General features: G+C 37.2%; 1 protein-coding gene across 6 annotated transcripts in view; it reads left to right on the plus strand.

Annotated features, from left to right (window-relative positions):
* Positions 1–22,131, plus strand: part of KIAA0556 (KIAA0556 ortholog) — a 195,645-nt gene that overhangs the window by 66,136 nt on the left and 107,378 nt on the right. For all 6 annotated transcript variants that reach the window (XM_027862849.1, XM_027862850.1, XM_027862853.1 and 3 more), the window contains exons 6-7: positions 1,186–1,283; positions 16,561–16,692. In XM_027862849.1, coding sequence (XP_027718650.1) covers positions 1,186–1,283; positions 16,561–16,692 — 230 coding nt within the window. The remainder of the gene's footprint in view (positions 1–1,185; positions 1,284–16,560; positions 16,693–22,131) is intronic.

Below are 22,131 nucleotides of genomic sequence, written 5' to 3' on the forward strand. Positions count from 1 at the left end.
TTCTGGACAAAGCCTATGTCTTGGGTTGCAGTTACATGTGTGGCTCCATTTCCTAGAATTCAGATAAGACTGGGACCTCAAGATAGCAGGAATGCTACCCAGAAGCTCATATCCCACTGCCCCTGTTTTTGTGAGTGAGTGTTCCACCACTAATTTGTATGCTGTTAATGAACCCTGAGCTTAGATTAGAAATAGTTATGGTTATATTTTTGTTCTTTTAAATTAAGGACTAGGAAAGCATACTCTAAACTGTTGTTTCATAAGCTACAGTTCATGGACCCCAGTGATTCTTCTTCCCCTTAAGATTCTGACAATCTTAGCCATTCCCTTTCATCTTTCTGAAGGCTTTATCTATATTCTGCTCTTCTATAAACATCCAATGTAAGGAATTTGGATAAAGATTGTGAATAAGTAAGAAGAGTAATTAGAAGATCAAGAAATAAAGATAATGAATGAAATTTTAACTTGAAAATTCCCAGAGAGGAGACAGCAGAGTCTTTGTATGCATACATAAATGATTTTCAAAGATATGTGTTACTCTTCTAACCATCTAATAGACTTGATGAAGCAGGATGGTATGATATAATAGTGTAGGGGTTGCAAATTCTCCTTCCCCCGCAGTCCTCTGCAGTGTGATATCCAAAATCTTTGTCTCTGTCCAGAAAAGTATGTACTAGATTCACAAGTCTTTGTGAAAAGAAAGCAATATTTAGCTCATGTTGGTATAAATAATGAGTGCCATAAACTTAAAATAAATGTGAAATTTGCCTTTGAGATCATTGACATGGTGAAAAGGACATTGGAATGAGAACCAGGAGGCTTAGTTTATCATCATAGTTCTGCCACTTATGTGGTCTTGAGCAGATAAATTACTTATATCTCTGAACATCAGTTTTCTCAGATGAAAATGGGCCTAATATCTGTTCTGTCTCTCTCCACAAGATTATCATAAAGATTAAAAAAGATAAAGTATGCAAAACTGTGAAATGCTATACAAAAATTTAAAGTGATGGTGAATGTAACTCTCAGAAAAATCCCAGTAAAGAACACCTTTATTATTCAAGTGCCTTCTTTATTTACCTTAGGGAAGAATGAAAGATTTTAATACTGTTTAGATTTTTGCTCAATACTAGAATGTGGAACTCTCAAATCACATGCCTTACCAAGTAGCTTTCATTTTTTCAGATTCCGGAAGGAGAACTTTATTTAGAGAGACAGAAGAAGCACTAAGACGTGGTTCACGGACAGCACCTTGCAAAGTTCAGCGCAAAGGATGGCACCAGGTCTGGAAATGTGGGAGACAATCTCTGATGATGAAAAAACAACATTTTCTTTCAAATAAGAAACTTGGCTGTTATGGGGATGTCTTTAGTGTAGGATTTTGCTGAGTATTGTAAAAGGCGTGTGTGCCCTGAGACATGACAGGTGTACTTTGTGGGATGCTCCTGTCTATCCTAGGGGACAAATCAACTGAAGATCAGAGATCCCCTTCTTTGACTTTCTTTATATGTCTGTGACATTTTTTTCTGCTTTGAGTTCATGGGACCACATCTCTATCTAATTGGGGCTGAAGGAGGGAATGGCATGAGTGCATGACTCTAGCAGCTGTCTGAGGGGCTAGGAGCTTCCAGAAAGGCTTTGAAGTAAAGTTCCAATCTCTTGTTGATTTAGAACCATTTTTAGTTTTCTAGATAGAGTATCTAGAGATAGAATACCATATTTAGAATACCATATAGGCGGGGCAGTATATAGGAAAGAACAATTTTAAAGTCAAGAGACCCAGACTGAAATCCCATTTCTGCCACTTACTACCTGTGGCTTTGGAAGAGTCTCTTTAACCTCTCTTAGACTTACTTTCTTCATCTGTATTATCTGGCAATAACACGAGGAGACCTGTGAAACAAATAAAATGAATAAAATTAGAAAACAATAAAAGGTCTTTAGAAAAAGTCTTTAGTAGAACATAGCAGGGCTGAGGCTATGCTTGATCTTAGCTCAAATAGTCCAAGGAGTGATATTTGGAGATAATAATACACTTATCTTACAAGGCTGTTGTGAACAACGGATTCTGTAAGGCTGTAAATTGCTCTATAAATGTATGTTATTATTTTTCAGATCTCCAAAATAAAACTCATTACAGTGGTGTAGTCATCAATTCTAAGTGTAATGGGACATTAATCATGTACTTCTCTAAGTTCTGCTCTTGTTTATACACTCCAATCTACAACTCTTAATGGGGATCTCTTTGTGGTACTTTTATATAAAATTTGTGCTTGAAAGTCCCATTAAAAAGATGTAAAGTTGAACAGAGACTTGTTCTGTCTCAGATGAGGAAGTGATCCCAAAGTGAGAGGATAAGACCAATAAAGAGAAAGTACAGAGACCTTGGAAGATTACTATTTGACTGTCCTCCTACCTCTCTGATCTCTTCTCCTTAGTCTTCTTTGCTGGGTCATCTTCCATAACCCATCCCCGAGTCTTGTGTGTTTCTCAAGATTCTATCTATGTTCTATTCTCTTTCTGCTCTGTCTCTTGGTGATCTCATCAGCTCCAGGGGGTTCAATGACTGTCTCTATGGAGAAGACTACCAAATTTATATGTCTATCCCATTCTCTCTCCTGAGCTCCAGTTCCACACCACCTACTGCCTTTGGGACATTTCCACCTAGATGTCACATAAACATCTCGAATCAACCCAACCAAGAGAGAACTAATTATCTTCCCCATTAAACCCACCTATTCTCCAGAATGCCCTATTTCACTTTAATTGCTGCCCTATTTTTGTTGGTAGATAACCCAACAGTAGGATGTCACAGATAGAAAGGCTTTTAGGACATAGACCTTAGAACGTTAGAGGTGCAAAAGACCCTAAAGAACATCTCATCCAAGCCTCTCATTCTGAAGAGAAGAAAAGAGGAGCTCAAAGAAGGGAGGTGACCTGCCCAGGAGCACTCCATGAGCGCAGAACAAGGACTAGAGGCTAGGATTCCTTACACTGTCCAGTGCTCTGCTCACACCACACTGAGGCCCTTCAGCCGTTAGCTGCATGTATGTTTTGCGTGGAATATGGCAACTTTCCCTAATTTATGGCAGTGGCAAGTTTTGCTTATTTCACAGATTTGGGCCTTGGTTCAGGTCTCCATCATCTTTCTCCTAGACTATTGCCATGGCCTTCTAATTGGTCTCCTTGCTTCTAATTGGTCTCTCCCCTCTTCAGTTCATTCTCCACATGGCTGCCAAAATAATATTCCTAAAATGCCCATTTGAACATTTCACTACCCTCTGCAAAAATCGTCAGGGATTTTCTGTTGCCTCTAGGATAAATATAAACTCCTTAGTTTGTTAGACCTTCAAAATCAAAATCACCTACCTTTCCAGCTTAATCATGTGTTATTCCCCTTCATGCACTTTATGCTGAAGCCAAATTGGCTTACTTGCTGTTCCCCAAATTTGGGATTTAATCTTTTGCCACTGCGCCATTTACCATGCAGGCCATCCCTCCACACCCCAACTTCTTAGACTGCGTAGGTTCTTCCAAGCTCAGCTCACGTGTCTCACCTTCTGTTGGGAGCTCCTGCGTGGCCCCTTCATTGTTAACATCCTCTTCCTTTTCAGGTTATCATATATCTGTGTACATACTGTATTCCTACTCCCCATAGAATGGAAGCTTCTTGAGGGCAGAATGTTTATTTTGTCTTTATATTCCCAGCATCTAACACCTCCTTCATACACAGTAGTTAGTAAAGTTTGTTGAATGCCCTGACGTTTATGTCATTTATCTGCTCTCTGTTAGCCTAATTTTCCCAAGAACTTATGCCTAAGGGTACCTGAGGGTGAGCAGGTAAAGTTTATGCTTTAGATAGTTTTTACCTTATAGAAACAAATAAACCTTTTCTTCCTGGTAGGCCAATGCATTTGGATCCGTAAAGAATTAGTCATGATGAGCATGGACTGTTTGTCTAGCCACAATAGACTGCAAAGGATAATGTGTTCCAAGCCCTGAAAGCTGATTTTTAGTAATTAGGCCGTAAGTCTTTCATTCTGCAATTATGAACTGTATTTGAGTCTTAGACTGTGACTAGATGCTTAAAGCAAAAGACTGAACCTAATTTTAAGACATTTTAATTTAAGATCAGCCTTTCTTTTATAGCCATTTCCCATGGTGCCTCATTTCTCAACGCCTGCACACGGTTCATTTCCTGTTTTCTTGATGCAGACACAAAGATCAGGATGCCCAATCTCAGGCAAGATGTGGTGGGGCTTTGGACCCATCCGACTCCTGGTCCTGCAGAGGTGTTGTAGCTGATTGTATATGCACTTCTGCTTCTACTTGACATTGCATCCCATCTATGTGTTAGAGCCTTCTCCTGCTGTCAATGGGTTAAGATTTATGGTCACTATAGCCTTGTAATACTTGGGTGGACAGCAGACTAGTAGACAATGCAGTCATTTACCAAAATTCTGTCAGATTTGATGAACATCATCAAATGTTAACCTTAAATTGGTAGTGAAAGGACTAGCCTTCCAGCAATTTATTGTGGTGTGGGCTTTACTGAAGGTCTCTAAAGAAAGTTCACCCCAATTATTAAGCATTGATTTTGCCTTCACTATAATGCCTCTCCAGTTTCCAACAGATAGTCAGACTGCCTAGCCATGATCCTGTATTCTCAAAGGAGGCAATCTCACAAGTTAGGCTGAAGAAAGGATTTTAATCTTTCCCTTTTTATTTAAGTTCTCAGCTTTTAAGATAGTTTGTCTAATCGATAAGACTGATTGTTCTGATATTATTCGTCCCATTTTTGTTGTTGTTGTTGTTCAGTCCTCTCAGTCATGCCTGACTCTTCCTGACCCCATTTTGGGTTTTCTTGGCCAAGATATTGGAGCAGTTTGCCATTTCCTTCTCTAGCTCATTTTACAGATAAGGAAATTGAGGCAAATAAGGTTAAGTGACTTACCCAGGGTCATATAGCTAGTAAGTATCTGAGGCCAAGTTTGAACTCAGGAATATGAATCTTCTTGACTCGAGGCCTAGCACTCTATCCACTGCTCCAGCTAGCTGCCCATTTTGCAGTTGAGGAAACTGAGTCTGAGCAGCAAAGTGACTTGCTTAAGATCACAATAAGTAGATAGCAGAGCCAAACCCAGACCCAGGTCCCTTGACTATCCTATATTGTTTTCATCACATCACAGCTATCTTTCTGTACTAATGAAGGGTTATGAAATAGCACAGAGAGATCAGGTGTTTATAACTTTCTTTCTATAAGACAGAAGGACAGAATGTCAACTACTATTATTTGAAAATCATCAGACAAACACTGCTCTGGGTCATGGAACCATAGATTTAGAGCTGGAAGGGACCTCAAAGACCACTCCCTCATTTTGCAGATGAGGAAACTGCGGCAAAGAGAGGTTAAATAACTTGCCTCAGAGTTACACAGCTAGTAAATGCCTGAGGCAGGATTTGTACCCAAGTCCATGCGTTATCCAGTAGTAGTCTGGTTTTTATCACTCATGTGAATTTCGTACCTCAGCACTGGGGGACCCAGTCTCTACTTTGTCAGTTTGTTTATGAGGTATTGCTCCACAAAGTGATCCTTAGATATGTGTGTGTTTATTTAACTACTTGAGGTCAAGATTTTTGTCTTCTATTTCTTTTTTATTCTCCATCCACATGTGGCCTCGAGGCCACAGGTTCCCCACCCCTGTTTTATATCATGCTTTTTCACACATGATACAATCATAGTTATGCTTTTTTGAATGGAAAAGACCTTAGAGATCATCTCATTTAGCTCCCTCGTCTTACAATTGGGGAGACTAAGGCCCAAAGAGGGAAAATACTTTGTTCAAAGCCACACAGAAAATTCATTGCAGAAATGACCCTAGAACTTTGGTCTCCTGACTGCCTGTCCTGTGCTCTCTGTACTTGGGCAGGTCACTTCACTTCTTTGTAAATTAAGGATAATAATATCTGTAATACTTTACAGAATGCTTGTGAGAATCACATGGGGCAATGTATGCAAAATACTTTTCAAACTTTTAAGTACTATTGGAAATATCAGCTATTATTTCTATTTCTATTAACCTAGCATATCATTCTCTTCACTGGATACAGTGGTAACCATAAGATCATAGCATCATAGGTTTAGAGCTACAGTTTAGAGATCAGCCAGTCCAAATTTCTCATTTTATGGATGAAGAAACTGAGGCTGAGAGACATTAAGTGACTTTCTCAGGGTCACTCAGATAGTAAATGGCAGAAAAAGGATTTGAACCCAGGTACCTTTACTTCCAATCCTTTGCTCTTCCACTGAACCACACCACAATCTCATGTATGGTCTTTCTCAATTCCTTCCAATTGGAGGGTCTATCCAGTGTGCTAGAGGCTTTTCTCTGGGCCTCTTCTTATTTTGTAGATAGCAATGTAACACTCTGGCTGCCCATTTCATATCCCTCACTCTGACCACACGATCAACCTACCTCCTTTTTGGCCAGACATGTCATCATGTCATAGATGATGGAAGTGCTTTATGCCACTTCTCTAGTGCATTTCATCATTGACTTGCTGCAGCATCTATCATTCTTGCATATCATCTATCATGTCTCTTCATCTTTCCATTACTCTTTGGGCTACATGTAACTTTGATTTTTCCAGAGGTTGTAATGTTCTATGATTCACAGGCATATAGCATCACTCTAGGAGTATTCATAATTTAAATGATGGATTAGAGCCTTTTGGAATCATTGAAAGTGCAGCACAATTTTCCAAATGTTGCTTACCCTACTTCCAGCTTCCTATTCTCTTCTGAGCTTAGTTCAGTATCTGTAGTACTTGTGTAATACAGATATTTTGATGGACTCAAATGCAAAGGAATATTGATCTAATTGCTCTCATAATCTGGGCAATTGGTATTCATCATCCACTTGGTTTTTCCTATGTGGATTACTAAATAAGGCTCCTTTTAGTGGCCATGTATCTGAATGAATGAATACATAAATAAGTAATAAATGCTTACTATGCATTGGGCATTGTGCTAAGCACTAGAGATACAAACATAAAAAACAAAACAAACTCTGTCCTCAAGCAGTGAACATTCTAGTAGAAGAAGAAAACATATAAGGAGCACATATGCAGTAGTGTGATTTGGAAATGGCAAGGAAATAGAGACCTGGTTCTGGGCAAGATAAGGCAGAATATCACCAGTAGAGACCAGATTGGTTCCAGGGGCAGTCCACTGTTATGGTGAGAGGGAGAGGAGGAGGTTGTAGATAATGACTGGAGTACAGGTTTGGAAATGACCAGCAAAAGGTGACCTGAAATGTTCTGGAACTTGATGCAGTCAGCACAAAATCATATATAAATAGAAGCATTTAGACAACTCTGCCTTCAATATTAAGTCCCACCACCATTTGGACTTTGCATAGTGCATCCTCCATGACAATAATAAACACTTTTGCTCACCTTTGACAAGTGTATATTTCTCTTTTATACACTTTTATACACTATTTTATTCACTTAATATTGATAGAGAATAGTCAGATAGTTGTCTCTGATTGTATTTATCAATTAATTTTGGATGATCTTACCATATATATGGGAGACATCTATTGCATTTTGCTCTGCCAAATCAAATGTTTTTTATAATCAACAAAGAACCCAGTGGGATCTTGTATTCTCTGTCCCTTGTAGTCATTTGCATAACTATGAATATGTGATCTACAGAAGAAAATTGTCTGGGAAAACTGGCATTTTCCCATCCATTGTTCTCATCAAGGATATTTGCGTAGAGCATTCTCACAAAGATTTTATAGAGTGGAGAAAGTCAGCATGTGAGTTGGTAGTTGCTGATATTATAGTTTTAGTGATTATTTTTCCATTCTTTGGAATCTTCCCCATTTTTGGAGTCTCTTGAAAATCATTCCCTGAGTGCTTTAAAAATTGTGTTGCCTCCAACAAATTTCCTTTCTATATATTTTAAACAAGTTTACACTTTTTACCTGACTACATTTTCTTGAGTGAAATTTCTTCTCCAACAGCACATCAAGAACTGAGGTAGTAGCATTTAAATGTGGTAATTCTGTTGTAATAAATGACAAAAATACATCTGTGTAGCTCTGCTAAAGGAATCTGTTCCATTTTACTTCTACTTGTGTGCTCTTCCCAGTTTTATTTACAAATGCTTTTTGAATGACTTGGTTTTATTAGTTCTAACAACAAGTTAGTGAAGAATCTGAGATTTGAAAGGGACTTCTGCTCTCTAGGGCCAAGCAGAACAAGTTGGTAACCCCTCTTCCAAATATAGCTCTTCAGACACTTAAAGGTAGCTGTCATCTCCATTCTAAATTTCCCTTCTCCAGGTTTGATATCCCTAGTTCCTTCAATCAGTCTTTGAATGGTAAGATTTTTAGTCTTTTCACCATCCTGGAGAATTTTTCAATAGGACTTGCGTATATTGAGAGTCACCAAGTCTGTTCCTTTTAGTAGATGAAGGTCCTCCAGACTTCACCATCTTCCCTGCCGCTACATCTGGTGGTCTTCCAGACCTTACCATCTACCCTGCGTAAGTCCAAGCTCAATTTTCTTTCTACTATACCAAGCTGCCTCATGTAAGAGGATTAGGGAAAAGGGAGGGATAAAAGAAAAAGAAGATTCCCGAGATATTTCTCCTCCTTAGAAATTATCTTGGTTGTTCCAGCATAGCTCACTAGATAGGAAGGAAGTAAGACTTTTTTTTTTTTTTTGCCATAGATAAGCATAGCAAAAACAAAACAAAACTTATTTATCTCTGCCCTCCCACAAAGCTGTTATAGCTCATTCAAGGTATCTTTATTAAGATAATTGTTAAATATGTATGCACACACACACACACACACATACAAACATACATACAAACACATATATACCATTGAACTTATTATAACATGGCAGAAAATTATAGCAATTCAGATACAACTTTCAGATGTGAAGGAATGGGGTCCTTAGTGAATCTGGGAGATTAAATTGGTGTTAAATATTTGCATTTTTCTAGAGATCATCTGTAGTATCAGGAAAAAGAGGTGAGCCCTGTTTTTTGTTTTTATTTTTGTTTTTTTTTTTTGAGACGGAATTTCTCTGTCTTGCCCAGGCAAGAAGTGTGGTGAGCACTAATGGTCCAACCCCACTGAAGATTTGCAGGGAAGTTTGACCTGCTCTGTTTCTAACAGAAAATGGCCAGATCATCCCACCTTAGGCAGCCTGGTGGTGTCTTGCTCCTGGGAGCTTACCATATTGGTGTCAGACTTAGTATAGACCATCAGTCAGTTTTAGCCTTGCTGTAACTCAGAACTCCTAAACTCCAGCAATCCACCAGCCTCAGTCTCCACAGAAGCAGGGACTACAAGTGTGTATCACCATTCCTGATAAGGTGGGCTCTGGTTAGGAAGTACTAGAAGAGTGGCAGTGGTTGAAGGGTGCAGTACTAGGGAGCAGAGTATCAGGCAAAGGCAGTGGAAGAGCACTGGCATTGAAGTCAGAAGACTTGTGTTCAGATTTCGAGCCGACTCTGCATGTGGTGACCTCTCAAGTTAAAAGGTTTAATTTGGGCTTAACCTCTCAGATCCTGTTTCCTTTTCTGTAAGATGAGGGAGTTGAACCACATGATCTTAATGGTCCCTTCTGGCTATGAACATTCTTATTTTTTTTGTGATATATTTTTATTTATTTTGTTAAATATTTCCCAATTAAATGTAATTTTTTTTAACATTCATTTAAAAAAATGTTTTTGATTTCCAAATTCTCTCCCTCTTCTTCTCCTCTCCCCCATCTTTGAGAAGACAAGCATTATGAAATTGATTATACACATGAAGTCATGTATAACATATTTGCATATTAGTCATATTGCAAAAGAAAACATACACAAAAAACTCTAAGAAATATAAGGTTTAAAAAAAGTATGCTTCAAGTTGCAGTCATTGTTCATCATTTCTCTCTCTCTGGAGGTGGATAGCATTTTCAACATGTTTCCTTTGGAATTGTCTTAGATCATTGCCTTGCTCAGCGTAGCTAAGTCTTTCACAGTTGACCATTGTTACAATGTTCTCCTGGTTCTTCTCACTTCACTTTGCATCAGTTCATACAAGTCTTCCCAGGTTTTTCTGAAGCCATCCTGATTGTTATTTCTTACAACACAATAGTATTCCATCACAATTATATACCAGAACTTGTTCAGCCATTCTCCAGTTGATGGGCATCTCCTCAATTTCCAATTCTTTGCCACCATAAAAAGAGTTATGATAAGTATTTTGTACATATAGGTCCTTTTCCTTTTTCATTTTTAAATCTCCTTGGGATATAGTTTTAGTGGTGGTATTGCTGGGTCAAAGAGTATGCATAGTTTTATGACCCTTTGGACATAGTTCCAAATTGTTCTCTGAAATGGTTAGACTAGGTCACAGCTTCACCAGCAGTGCAAAATGTCTCAATTTTTCCATATCCCCTTCAGCATTTGTCATTTTATTTTTATGTCAACCAATCTGATAGGTGTAAGATGGTATCTCAAAGTTGTTTTAGTTTGATTTCTATAATACATTGTTATTCAGACCATTTTTTTCATGTGGCTATTGATAGCTTTGGTTTGTTCTTCTGAAAACTGCCTGTTCATATACTCTTTGAAAATTTATCAATTTGGATAATGGCTCTTATTTTTTTTTTAATTTGGCTCAGTTATGAAATATTTGAGAAACGAAGTCTTTGTCAGAGAAACTTGCTATAAGATTTTCCCCCCCTCCATGGTTTCCTGTTTCCCTTCTAATTTTGGCTGCATTAGTTTTGTTTGTGTAAAAACTTTTATCATTTCATGTATTCAAAATTATCTATTTTACTTTCTGTACTCTCTGTCTCTTGTTTGGTCATAAACTCTCCCCTTATCTGTAGATTTGACAGATATATTTTTCCATGATCCCCTAATTGACTTATGATATCAACTTTTATGTCTAAATAATTTATCTCTTTTGATCTTATCATAATGTACAGTGTAAGATGTTGGTCTATGCCTAGTTTCTTCCAAACTGCTTTCTGGTTTCCCCAGCAATTTTTGTCAGATCATGAGTTCTTACCCCAAAAGCTTAGATCTTTGGGTTTATCAAACACTAGATTACTTTGTTCATTTAATACTGTGATTGTATACCTAATCTATTCTACTGACTCACCACTTTATTTCTTAGCCAGGATCAGATTGTTTTCATGATTATTGCTTTGTAATATAGTTTGAAATCTGGTACGGCTAGGGCTACCTTCCTTCACATTTTTTCCTCTTGATTCTCTTGATATTCTTGACCTTTTGTTCTCCCAGATGAATTTGTTATTATTTTTTCTAGCTCTATAAAATAATTCATTTGCAGTTTGTTGTAGCACTGAATAAGTAAATTGATTTAGGTAGAATTGTCATTTTCATTATATTAGTTTGGCCTGCCCATGAGCAATTGATATTTTTGCAGTTGTTTAGATCTTTCTTTATTTGTGTGAAAAGTATTTTGTAATTGCGTTCATGTTATCCTTGGGTTTGGATTGGCAGGTAGACTCCCAAGTATTTTATATTGTCTGCAATTATTTTAAATGGAATTTCTCTTTCTCTCTCTTCCTGATGGGTTTTGTTGGTAGTATTTAGAAATGCCGATTATTCGTGTGGGTTTATTTTGTATCCTGTAACTTTGCAGAAGTTGTTAATTTTTCAATTAAGTTTTTTAGTTAATTCTCTAGAGTTCTCTAAATATACCATCATATTATCTGCCAAAAATAATAGTTTTATTTTCTTGTTGGCTATTTTTATTCCTTCATTTTTTTTTTCTTGTCTTATTCCTATAGTCAGCATTTCTAACACAATATTTCCAACACAATATTGAATAGTACTATTGTTCATGAACATCCTTGTTTCACCCCTAGTCTTATAGGGAAGGATTCAAGTTTATTCCCATTACAGATAATTCTTGCTCTTGGTTTTAGATAGATATACTTATAATTTTAAGAAATGCTCTGTTGATTCCTATACTTTCTAGTGTTTTTAATAGAATGGATATTGCATTTTGTCAAAAGCTTTTTCTGCATCTATTGATATAATCATAGAATTTTTGTTGTTTTTTTTAAGTTGATGATCCATTCTACTTACAGTTTTTCTAATATTGAATCATCCCTGCTTTCCTGTTAAAAAAAAATCCCACCTGATCATAGCATATAATTTTTGTGATATATTGCTGTAATTGCCTTGCTAGTATTTTGTTTAAAATTTTTGCATCTATATTCATTAAAGAAATTGGTCTATAGTTTTCTTTGTTTTTGCTCTCCCTGGTTTAGCTGTCTAAATCATATTTGCGTTGTAACAGAATTTGGTAGAACTCCTTCTTTACCTATTTTTTCAGATGGTATTGTAATTGTTCCTTAAATGTTTGGTAGAATTAATTTGTAAATCGATCTGGTCCTGGGAATTTTTTCTTAGGGAATTCATGTATGGGTTTTTCAATTTCTTTTTCTAAGATAGGTTTATTTTTTGAGTATTCTATTTCCTCTAAAGTTAATCTGGGCAATTTATATTTTTATGAATATTCATCCATTTTACTTAAATTGTCAGTTGCACTGTCATATAATTGGGCAAAATAATTCCTAATAATTACTTTAATTTCATCTTCATTGGTGGTACATTTATTCTTTTCATTTTTGTTACTGCCAATTTGGTTTTCTTCCTTCTTTTTTAAAATAAAATTAACCAAGGATTTATCTATTTTATTGTTTTTTCCCATAAATCAAGCTCCTACTTTTATTTATTAGTTCAATTTTTTTACTTTCAATTTTGTTAATTTTTAATTTTTTAGCATTTCCATTTTGCTGCCCAATTGGGGATTTTTAATTTGTTCTTTTTCTAGTTTTTTGTTTTTTTTTAGTGTCATGCCCAATTCATTGTTCTGTTCTTTCTGTCTTTTATTGATGTACATGTTTAGAGATATACATTTTCCCCTAATAAAGCTTTGGCTGTATCCCACAAGTTTTGGTATGTTGTCTCATTGTCATTTTCTTTAATGAAATTATTGATTGTTTCTATAATTGTTCTTTAACCCACTCATTCTTTAGGATTAGATTATTTAGCTTCTAGTTAATTTTAATCTATGTTTCTACCACCCTTTACTGAATGTAGTTATTGCTGCATTTTGGTCTGAAAAGGATGAATTTAATATTTCTGCTTTTCTACATTTGTTTGTGAGGTTTTTATGTCCTAATACATGGTCAGTTGTTATGAAGGTGCCATGTACAGCTGAGAAAAAGGTGTACTCCTTTATATTGCCATTCATTTTTCTCCAGAGGTCTATCATGTCTAACTTTTCTAAGATTTTATTCATCTCCTTAATGTCTTTTTAAAATTTATTTCATGGTTAGATTTGTATAGTTCTGAGAGGGAAAAGTTGAGGTCCCCCACTAGTTTTATTGTCTATTTCCTCCTCTAATTCATTTAAATTTTCCTTTAAGAATTTGGATCAGTGCCATTTGGTGCATTTATGTTTAGTATTGATATTTCTTCATTATCTCTGATGACTTTTAGCTAGATGTCGTTTCCCTCCTCTCTTTTAATGAGGTCCATTTTTGCTTTTGCTTTGTCTGAAATCATGATTGTTACCTCTGCCTTTTTTTTTTTAGTTCAGCTGAAGCATAACAGATTCTGCTCCAGCCCCTTATTTTATCTCTATGTCTCTCTGTTTCAAGTGTGTTTCTTTTAAACAACATATTATTGGATCCTGGTTTCTAATCCATTGTGCTGTCAACTTCCATTTTGTGGGTGAAATCATCCCATTCACATTTACAGTTATGATTACTAACTATGCATTTCTGTTACCCATCTCGCTCTCTCTTTTTATCTTATCTCTCCTCTAAAGTCGGTTTTGCTTCCAACCACTGTCCTCCTTTATCAGCCCTCCCTTTTATCACCCTCCCCCCTTTCTTTTTTGCCTCCTGCTTCCCTGTTGGGTAAGATAGATTTATAAACCCAATTGAGTGTGTATATATATATATTTTCCCCTGTTTGAACCAATTTAGATGAGAGTGAGGTTCAAGCATTGCTCACCCCCACCCAAACCATTATCCTCTCCACTGGAAAAGCTCTTCCTTTTATGCCTCTTTTATGTGAGATAATTTCCCCCATTCTTCCTCTCCCCTCTCCCCTCCCCCCTTCTATCAGGGCATCCTTCTTTCTCACTCATCCATTTTTTTAACATTATCTCAACATAATAAACTCACTCCCATGCCCTCTGTCTATGTAGAATCCTTCTACCAACCCTAATAATGACAAAGTTCTTAGAAGTTACATATATCTTCTTCCCATATAGGAATGTAAACAGTTTACCTTACTGATATCCATTATGATTTCTCTTTGATGTTTACCTTTTTATGCTTCTTTTGAGTCTTGTATTTGAAAGTCATATTTTCTATTCAGCTCCGGTCTTTTCATCAGGAATTTTTTGAAGTCCTCTATTTCATAAAATGTTATTTTCCCCACTTAAGGATTACACTCAGTTTTGCTGGGTAGGTGATTATTGGTGGTAATCCTATCTCCTTTGCCTTCCAAAATATCATATTCCAAGCCTTCTACTCCTTTAACATGGTAGCTGCTAAGTCTTGTGTGATCCTGACTGTGGCTCCAGGATATTTCAATTATTTCTTCCTGGCCGCTTGAAGTATTTTCTCTTTGACATAGGAGCTCTAGACTTTGGCTATAATATTTACCTGGGAGTTTTCATTTTGGGATCTCTTTCAGGATCCTTAATAATTTCTTTTTTTTTTTTGGCAATTGGGGTTAAGTGACTTGCCCAGGGTCACACAGCTAGTAAGTGTCAAGTGTTTGGTCTGAGGCCGGATTTGAACTCAGGTCCTCCTGACTTCAGGGCCAGTGCTCTATCCACTGTGCCACCTACCTGCCCCCTATAATTTCTTAAAATATGTTTTCTAGGCTCCTTCTTTGATCATGGCTATCAGGTAATCCAATAATTCTTAAACTATCTCTTCTTAGTTTGCTTTCCAGGTCAGTTGTTTTTCTGATGAAATATTTCATGTTTTCATTTTTTTCATTATTTTGACTGTTTTATTGTTTCCTGATGTCTCATTGAATCATTAGCTTCCACTTGCCTAATTCTATTTTTTAAGGAATTATTTTCTTTAGTGAGTTTTTGAAACCACTTTTTCCCCCAATTTGGCCAGTTCTGCTTTTTAAAGAGTTATTTTCATCAATGAAGTTTTGTACCTCTCTTTCCATTTGGCCAATTCTGGTTTATAAGGTATTATTTTCTTCAGTGTTTTTGTGCCTCTTTTACCAAGCTGTTAATTTTCTTTTCTTGACTTTCTTACATTGCTCTCATTTTTTATTCAATTTTTCCTCTACCATGCCATTTCATTTTTTTTCCTTTGAAACTTTGCATGTAGTTGTTTGGTCATCATTGTCTTCTTCTGAATTTGTGTCTTATTCTTCCCTGTAATCCTAATAGCTTTTTATGGTCAAGTTCTTTTTTTGTTGTTTGCTTATTTTTCCAGCCTATTTATTGACTTTGAACTTTATTAAATTTATGCTCTATTCCTGGTGTGGGAATGGGATAGGAGGTGAGGGATAGTCCAAAACTTCGAGCTTTTTCATGCTGCTATTTTCAGAGCTAGTTCTGGTGGCTTGGAAGTTTTCAGTACTTCCAAGGTGATGTGATTTGGGAAGTGGTGTGATCACTGCCCTCCTCATCTGTGCTCTGGTCCTTACCTAGGAGGGGCACCGATCCCTTAGCATTTCAATAGATACGACTCCTCAGGGCTCCTGCTCCATTGTGACCAAAAGTTCATCTTTCTACTCTTCAGCTTTGACCCAGGGTACAGGCAGTGAAGTTGCCAAATAGCGTCTGGTCCTACATCCTGTGCTAGCACAGAGTCCCCTGTAATCTCTTTCTGACCAGTTACCAGGTCCTCTTACCATATCTGGCTTGAGAGCTCCCAAAGCTGCTGCTGCTTCCGTGTCCACCGTCTAGTTCCACCAATGCTTTTGTATCCACGTGGGCTTCGAGTCAGCCTCACTTGTGTCACAGATCTCTCCTTCCAACCTCCTAAGTTTTCTTGGGCTTAAAGAATATCTCACCCTGACCTTTTGTTGGCTTTGCTGCTCTAGCATTCAATTTGAGGCATTATTTCAAAGTTGTTTGGAGGGGAATGTTGGAAGAGCTTGGCTGAGTGCTGCCTCTATTCTGCCATCTTGTCCACACTCGCTCTGAACATCCTGTGATTCTGCATTTGACCTTTAGAAACTGGTCATGGTTCATCCGGCAAAGTGGGAAACCACTCTGAGACAGCTTTGCCTCTTTGAGATGGGCCTAGTTAGGAGGATTTTATTATGTGCTCTCGTATAGTTCAGATCTTATTGCTGAAACAGGACTAACTCTATGCAATAAAACCCAGCTAGAATATAGTTATCATACGAAATATTTGTCCCTGTCCCACAGCTGCAGTCTGCAGTGTGAGAAAGGAATTTCACTGTATAGCTAAAATCCTTTTTTTTTTTTCAATTTTCATTTATAGAAGTCTGTACAGATTAGAACCGAAGCTGGACCTCGACTCTACCTTGACCCTCCTCCTGACTCTGCTGAGGATTTTGAAAGACACCAGCGTGTGAACATCAAGACAAAGGATATTCCTAGGGATTTTCCCCAGGTATGAATCTGCCATGGCATGAAACTAATGGTCATGCTTAGTAATCATAATAATGGCAGCTCACATTTTTATAGTGCTTTAAGTTTAGGTATTGTGTTTACATCACAGAAGTCAGTTCTTACTCTGATAATTACATAGGAAAGCCTTTGACTAGCTAGAGGCATTTCAAACTTCTAACTTTCCACATATAATGCTTTTGTCTTTCTGGATTTCCATCTCATTTTTTTTTTTGTTTTGGTTTTGTTTTTGTTAGGCAATGGGGTTAAGTGACTTGCCCAAAGTCACTCAGCTAGTGAGTGTTATGTGTCTGAGGCCAGATTTGAATTCAGGTCCTCCTGACTCCAGGGCCGGTGATGGTAATATATGGAAATGCCAATGATTTATGTGGTTTTATTTTGTAACTTGTAACTTTGCTAAAGTTGTTTATTATTTCAAGTAGTTTTTTACTTGATTCTCTAGGATTCTCTAAGTGTATCATCATATGGGAAAAAATCTTTACTTGGCTCTGACATCCCCTCAAGCTATTGTCCTCTATCTCTCCTTTCTTCTGCCATACTCTGAGAGAAAAACCATCTATACATTGTCTTTACTTCCTCAGATCCCATTCACTTTTTAACCCCTTCTCATCTCATGTTCATTTCTACTATGTGTCTCAATCTGCTCTCTCCAAAATTACCATTGATGTCTTCGTTGCTAAGTTGAATTGTCTTTTCTCAATCCTGATCGTCTTTGACCTCTCTGTAGCATTTGACAATGCTGCTCACTCCCGCTTCCTCAATACTCTCTCTTCCATGGGCAATCATGACCCTGCTCTCTTTTACTTTTCCTGTCTAACCATTCCTTCTCAGTCTTGTTTGATGGGTTACTATCCATATCCCGTATTCTAACTGTGGGGGTTCACCAAAGCTTTGTCTTGGGCCCTCTTCATTTCTCTTTCTTCATTCTATCTTGGTGATCAATCTCATTAGTCCCCATAGATTTTCCTCTCTCTATGCAGATGACTCCTAAATCTACGTATCTAGTCCACTTTTCTCTTCTGAGCTACAGTTCCCTATCACCAACTTCCTGTTGTATGTATCCATCCAGAAGTCCCATAGGCTTCTCAAATCCAGCATGTCCAAAACAGAACTCAGGCTCATGGATGGAGAACTGGAAGGGACCTCAGACACCATCTACTCCAACCCTCATTTTACAGCTGAGGAAACTGAGCAAAAGTGAAGTGACTTGCCCGATGTCATTTGGCTAGTAAGTATCGAAGGTGTGTTGGAGCTCAGGCCCCTGCCTCCAGAGCTAACTTTCTTTCCACCAAAGTATACCTTTTTCATTATCTTTCCTCTAGAACCCATGCCTCTGCTCGACTTCTGGACAGCCCTCCTTTCACCCAGATTGTAACCTGAAAACTATCTACTGCTCCTCATTCTCCCATGCCCCTCATATCCATTGACTTAGCAGATCTTGTTGATTCTGCTTCAACTACCTCTCTCACATTTGTCTCCTTACCACTCCCCTGAGCACCACCCTAGTTTAGGCCCTCATCCCCTCTTGCCTAGATCTTCCTTTTAGCCTCCGGCTTGGCCCATACCTGTCCAAGGCATCCTCCACACACGTACTGTGTGATTGGTATTCCTAAAATATAATTCTGACCATTACTTCTCCCTCAATATGCTTCAATGGCTCCCTGTTACCTCTAGGATCAAATGCGGACACCTCTTTTGGTCACTTAAATTCCTACACAGTCCAATTCCAACCTATCTTTCTAAACTAGGATTTCTTAACCTGAGGTTTGTGGACCCCCCACACTTCCAAAGAACCCCTGGATAGATTTCAGGGCAGGATCTGTAAATTTATTGTATTAATAATTTGATAACTCTATTTCGGTATAATTGGCTTCCTTTATAATCCCATGTATTTTATGCATTATGGGCGGGTAAATGGCATAGGGGATAGAGTGCCAGACCTGGAGTCAGTAAGGCTAGAGTTCAAATCTAACCTTAGACACTTACTAGCTTTGTGACCCTGAGCAAGTTACTTAACCCTGTTTGCCTCAGTTCCTCATCTGTAAAATGAGCTGGAGAGGGAAATGGCAAATCACTCTTCCAAGAGTGTCTTGGAAGTATCTTTTCCAAGAAAACCCAAAATGAGGTCACAAAGAGTCAGACATGACCGAAATGACATATTTTGTGCATTTAAAAAATTTGAGAAGTGAGACCAAAGGCTTCACAAGACTGCCATAGGGGACAGTGATAAAAAGAGGTTAAGAATACCTTCACATTAGTTCCTATCACATAATCTTATTTTTTTGGCCAAACTGGCCTACTTCCTGGTCCTTGAGTATGACAGTCCATCTCCTGCCTTCATTCCTTTGTACAGGGTGCCCATCCTGAAAATTCTTTCCTTCTCAGGCCTCCCTCTTGGAAACCCTAGTTCCTTTCAAGCCTCAACTGAAATGCCACTTCCTACATGAGGCTTTTCCTGATGCCCCCTAGGTATTAATGCTTTCTTTCCCACAAAAATTACTTTGTATGACTTTATGTTGTTTGGCATGCTGAAAGGATATCCAGGTAAATCTTTATGAGCATGAAGTTGGCAAAGGGAGACTATACTTAAGAATGGGGCTGGAATATAGATTTGGGTGTCAACTACATAGAACTTATCATTTAAACCATAGAAGCGAATGAGATCACCAAGAGTATAGAAAAAAAAGTCTAGGATAGAGCTTTGAGGACACCATTGCTTAAGGAGTGAGAGAGGAATGATGGCCCAGGAAAAGAAACAGAGGAGTCTTCAGGATAAGAGAAGAACCAGGAGGAGCAGTATCATGGAAAGAAGAAATGAATTTGAGGTGGTCAGCCGTGTCAAAAGCAACAGACAAGTCAAGGAAAATGAAGACTATAAAATTACCATCAGATTTAGCCATAAGAAACCTTTGGCAATTTTTAAGAAAGCGTGTTTCAGTGGAGTAGTTAGGTTCAGAAGTCAATTTGCAAATGCTTGAGAAGTGATAAGGAGGTAAGGAAGTAAATGGAGTGAGTATAAGCAATTCTTTACAGGAGTTGGGCAGTGAAAGGGAAGATAAATAGAGTGGTAGATTGATGGGACAGCAGGGTCAAGTGAAAGCATTTGAATGATGGGGGAGACTTGGACATGTTTCCAGGAAGAAGAGGCGTCAGGAAAAAGGGAATGTTTAAAAATGTCAGAGGAGGGAATAATCAATGGGACAAGTTCCCAGAAAAGACAGGATGGAATGCAATTGGGGCACAAATTAAGAGGTGAGCCTTGACAAGGAGAAGGCCCAACTTTTCCTTAGAGACTAGAACAGAAGAGGAAGGGATGAGTGGTAATGTAAAAGAAGTTTTTGATCAAAAGGAACCTATATGATTTTCTTACTAAAATAGGAGGTAAAGTCACCTGCTCCAAGACTGGAATGAGATATAGCATTGAAGGCTTGATAGAGGTCAAGAGAAGGACTATACCCTTTCAGGAGGTGGAACAGAGAGCTGTCAGTGAAGAATAGCAAGACTGTTGTGCAGTGGTGAGGATCCACTTGAGATGGCATATAGATGGGAAATGGTATTATTTTTCTTATCAATAGGATAAAGCTTATCCTTATTTAAAATCATAGTATTGCGATAGCTGAGTCAAATGGTATGATCAGTTTTGAAACTCTAATTATATAATGACAGCTTAGTCTCCAAAAAGTCTAGGCCTATTTATAGTGCCACTGGTATTGTAATAGCGGTCCTGTTTTCATCCCTGGGGCTCTGACGATATTGTGTTTTATCATTTTAAACTGTTTTTATCAATTTGATAGTCTTAAATTATTTTAGTACATATTTCTTTATTAGAGTTTGAAGAATTTTTCAAGTGGTTATTAACAATTTGTTTCCTAGTTTGTGGATTGTATGGTTATATCCATTTGCCATTTGTACATTGGAAGAATGGAAAATACTTTTTAAAAATTTATACCAGTTCTTTATACATTCTGGATGGAATTTTTATAGCTATGTTAAAACAAAGATTTTCTCCCCCTAAATGTCATCAGTGGATAGAGCATTTTAGTTGAAGTTAGGAAGTCCTAAGTTCAAATCCAGCCTCAGACACTTAGTAGCTCTGTGATACTGGAAGAGTCATTTAATCTTTCTATGCTTTGGTTTTCTCATCTGTAAAATGAGGATGATAAAAATAGAACCTAACTCCCAATATTTTTGTGAGGATAAAATTAGACATTTGTAAAGTATTTTACAAACATTAAAGTGCTATGTAAAATACTATAATTGGTAGTAGTAATAATAATAATAAAATATAATTTCAATAATTACTGCTTTGTAATATGTCTTAAAGTCTGACAGGACAAGCCTCCTTTTCATAGTTCCGTTTACTATCTTGCCCAATTAGTTTTCTATGTAAATTTTGTTATTTTATATAATTTGTGAGTAGTAGATAAAGGGTTCCGCTTTGAAGTCAGGAAGGCCTGAGTTCAAATTCTGCTTCTAATATTTACTGGTTGTGTGTACAAGGACAAGTTACTTAACCTCTCAATGTCAACAGGCGACTCTTAAAAGACTAGGGGTTATAAAGAAGTGACATTTCGCATTGTTGAGGGATTTTTCCACACTGGGAATTCCCTACCTCAGTGAAATCACAATTCTTGGGTAGGATCTGAGTGGAAGCAATATATAAATAAACTCTTATTAGGCAGCCTATTAATAATTTAATTGGTATTATAGATGATCTCTAAATTAATGTGGGATATATTTAACTTATTTTGGTTCAATCTAGCTATGAGCATGGGATATCCTTCCTAATTATTTAGTTCTTCATTTATTTCTGTAAAAATCATTTTATAGTTGTCTTCATATATCTCTTGTTTAAATGTTGATACATTTTGTCATTATTATAAATGGTATTTCCTTTTCTGTTAGTTTTCAGTAGTGGTATATAAAAATACAGGTGATTTTTATAGATTTATCTTATCATATATTGTCTCATTTCTTAATTAAATGTTTTAGATTTTCTAAATAAACAATAAGATCAGCTGCAAATAGAGATATTTTAACCTCTTTTTTGTCTTTGCTTAGTCCTTTAATCTTTTTTTCATTCCTTATTCATAGAGCTAACAGTTACTTAAGTGGTGTCATGGATTTAAAGGTGGAATGCCCCTATAGATCATATAATCCAAGCCTCTTATATTATGGCTGAGGTCACTGACTTGTATGGGATGATAGGAGTTATTAGTGACAAAGACGAGATTCAAGCCCAGGTCCTCAGACTCCCAGTCCAGCTGTACAGGTGTCATGGCATATCCCTGCATCATACCATTTTCGGTAGAATTGCCTTTTATGATCCTCCATTGCATATAGTGCTGGTTTTTTGTTTCAAGTAACTTTTTGTAATTTAAGGGAAAATCCTCTTATTCCTAAACATTTTAGTATGAATGGG

The sequence above is a fragment of the Vombatus ursinus genome, unplaced genomic scaffold (genome assembly GCF_900497805.2).
Source record: "Vombatus ursinus unplaced genomic scaffold, bare-nosed wombat genome assembly UNPS02014770.1, whole genome shotgun sequence".
NCBI classification, from domain to species: Eukaryota; Metazoa; Chordata; class Mammalia; order Diprotodontia; family Vombatidae; genus Vombatus; species Vombatus ursinus.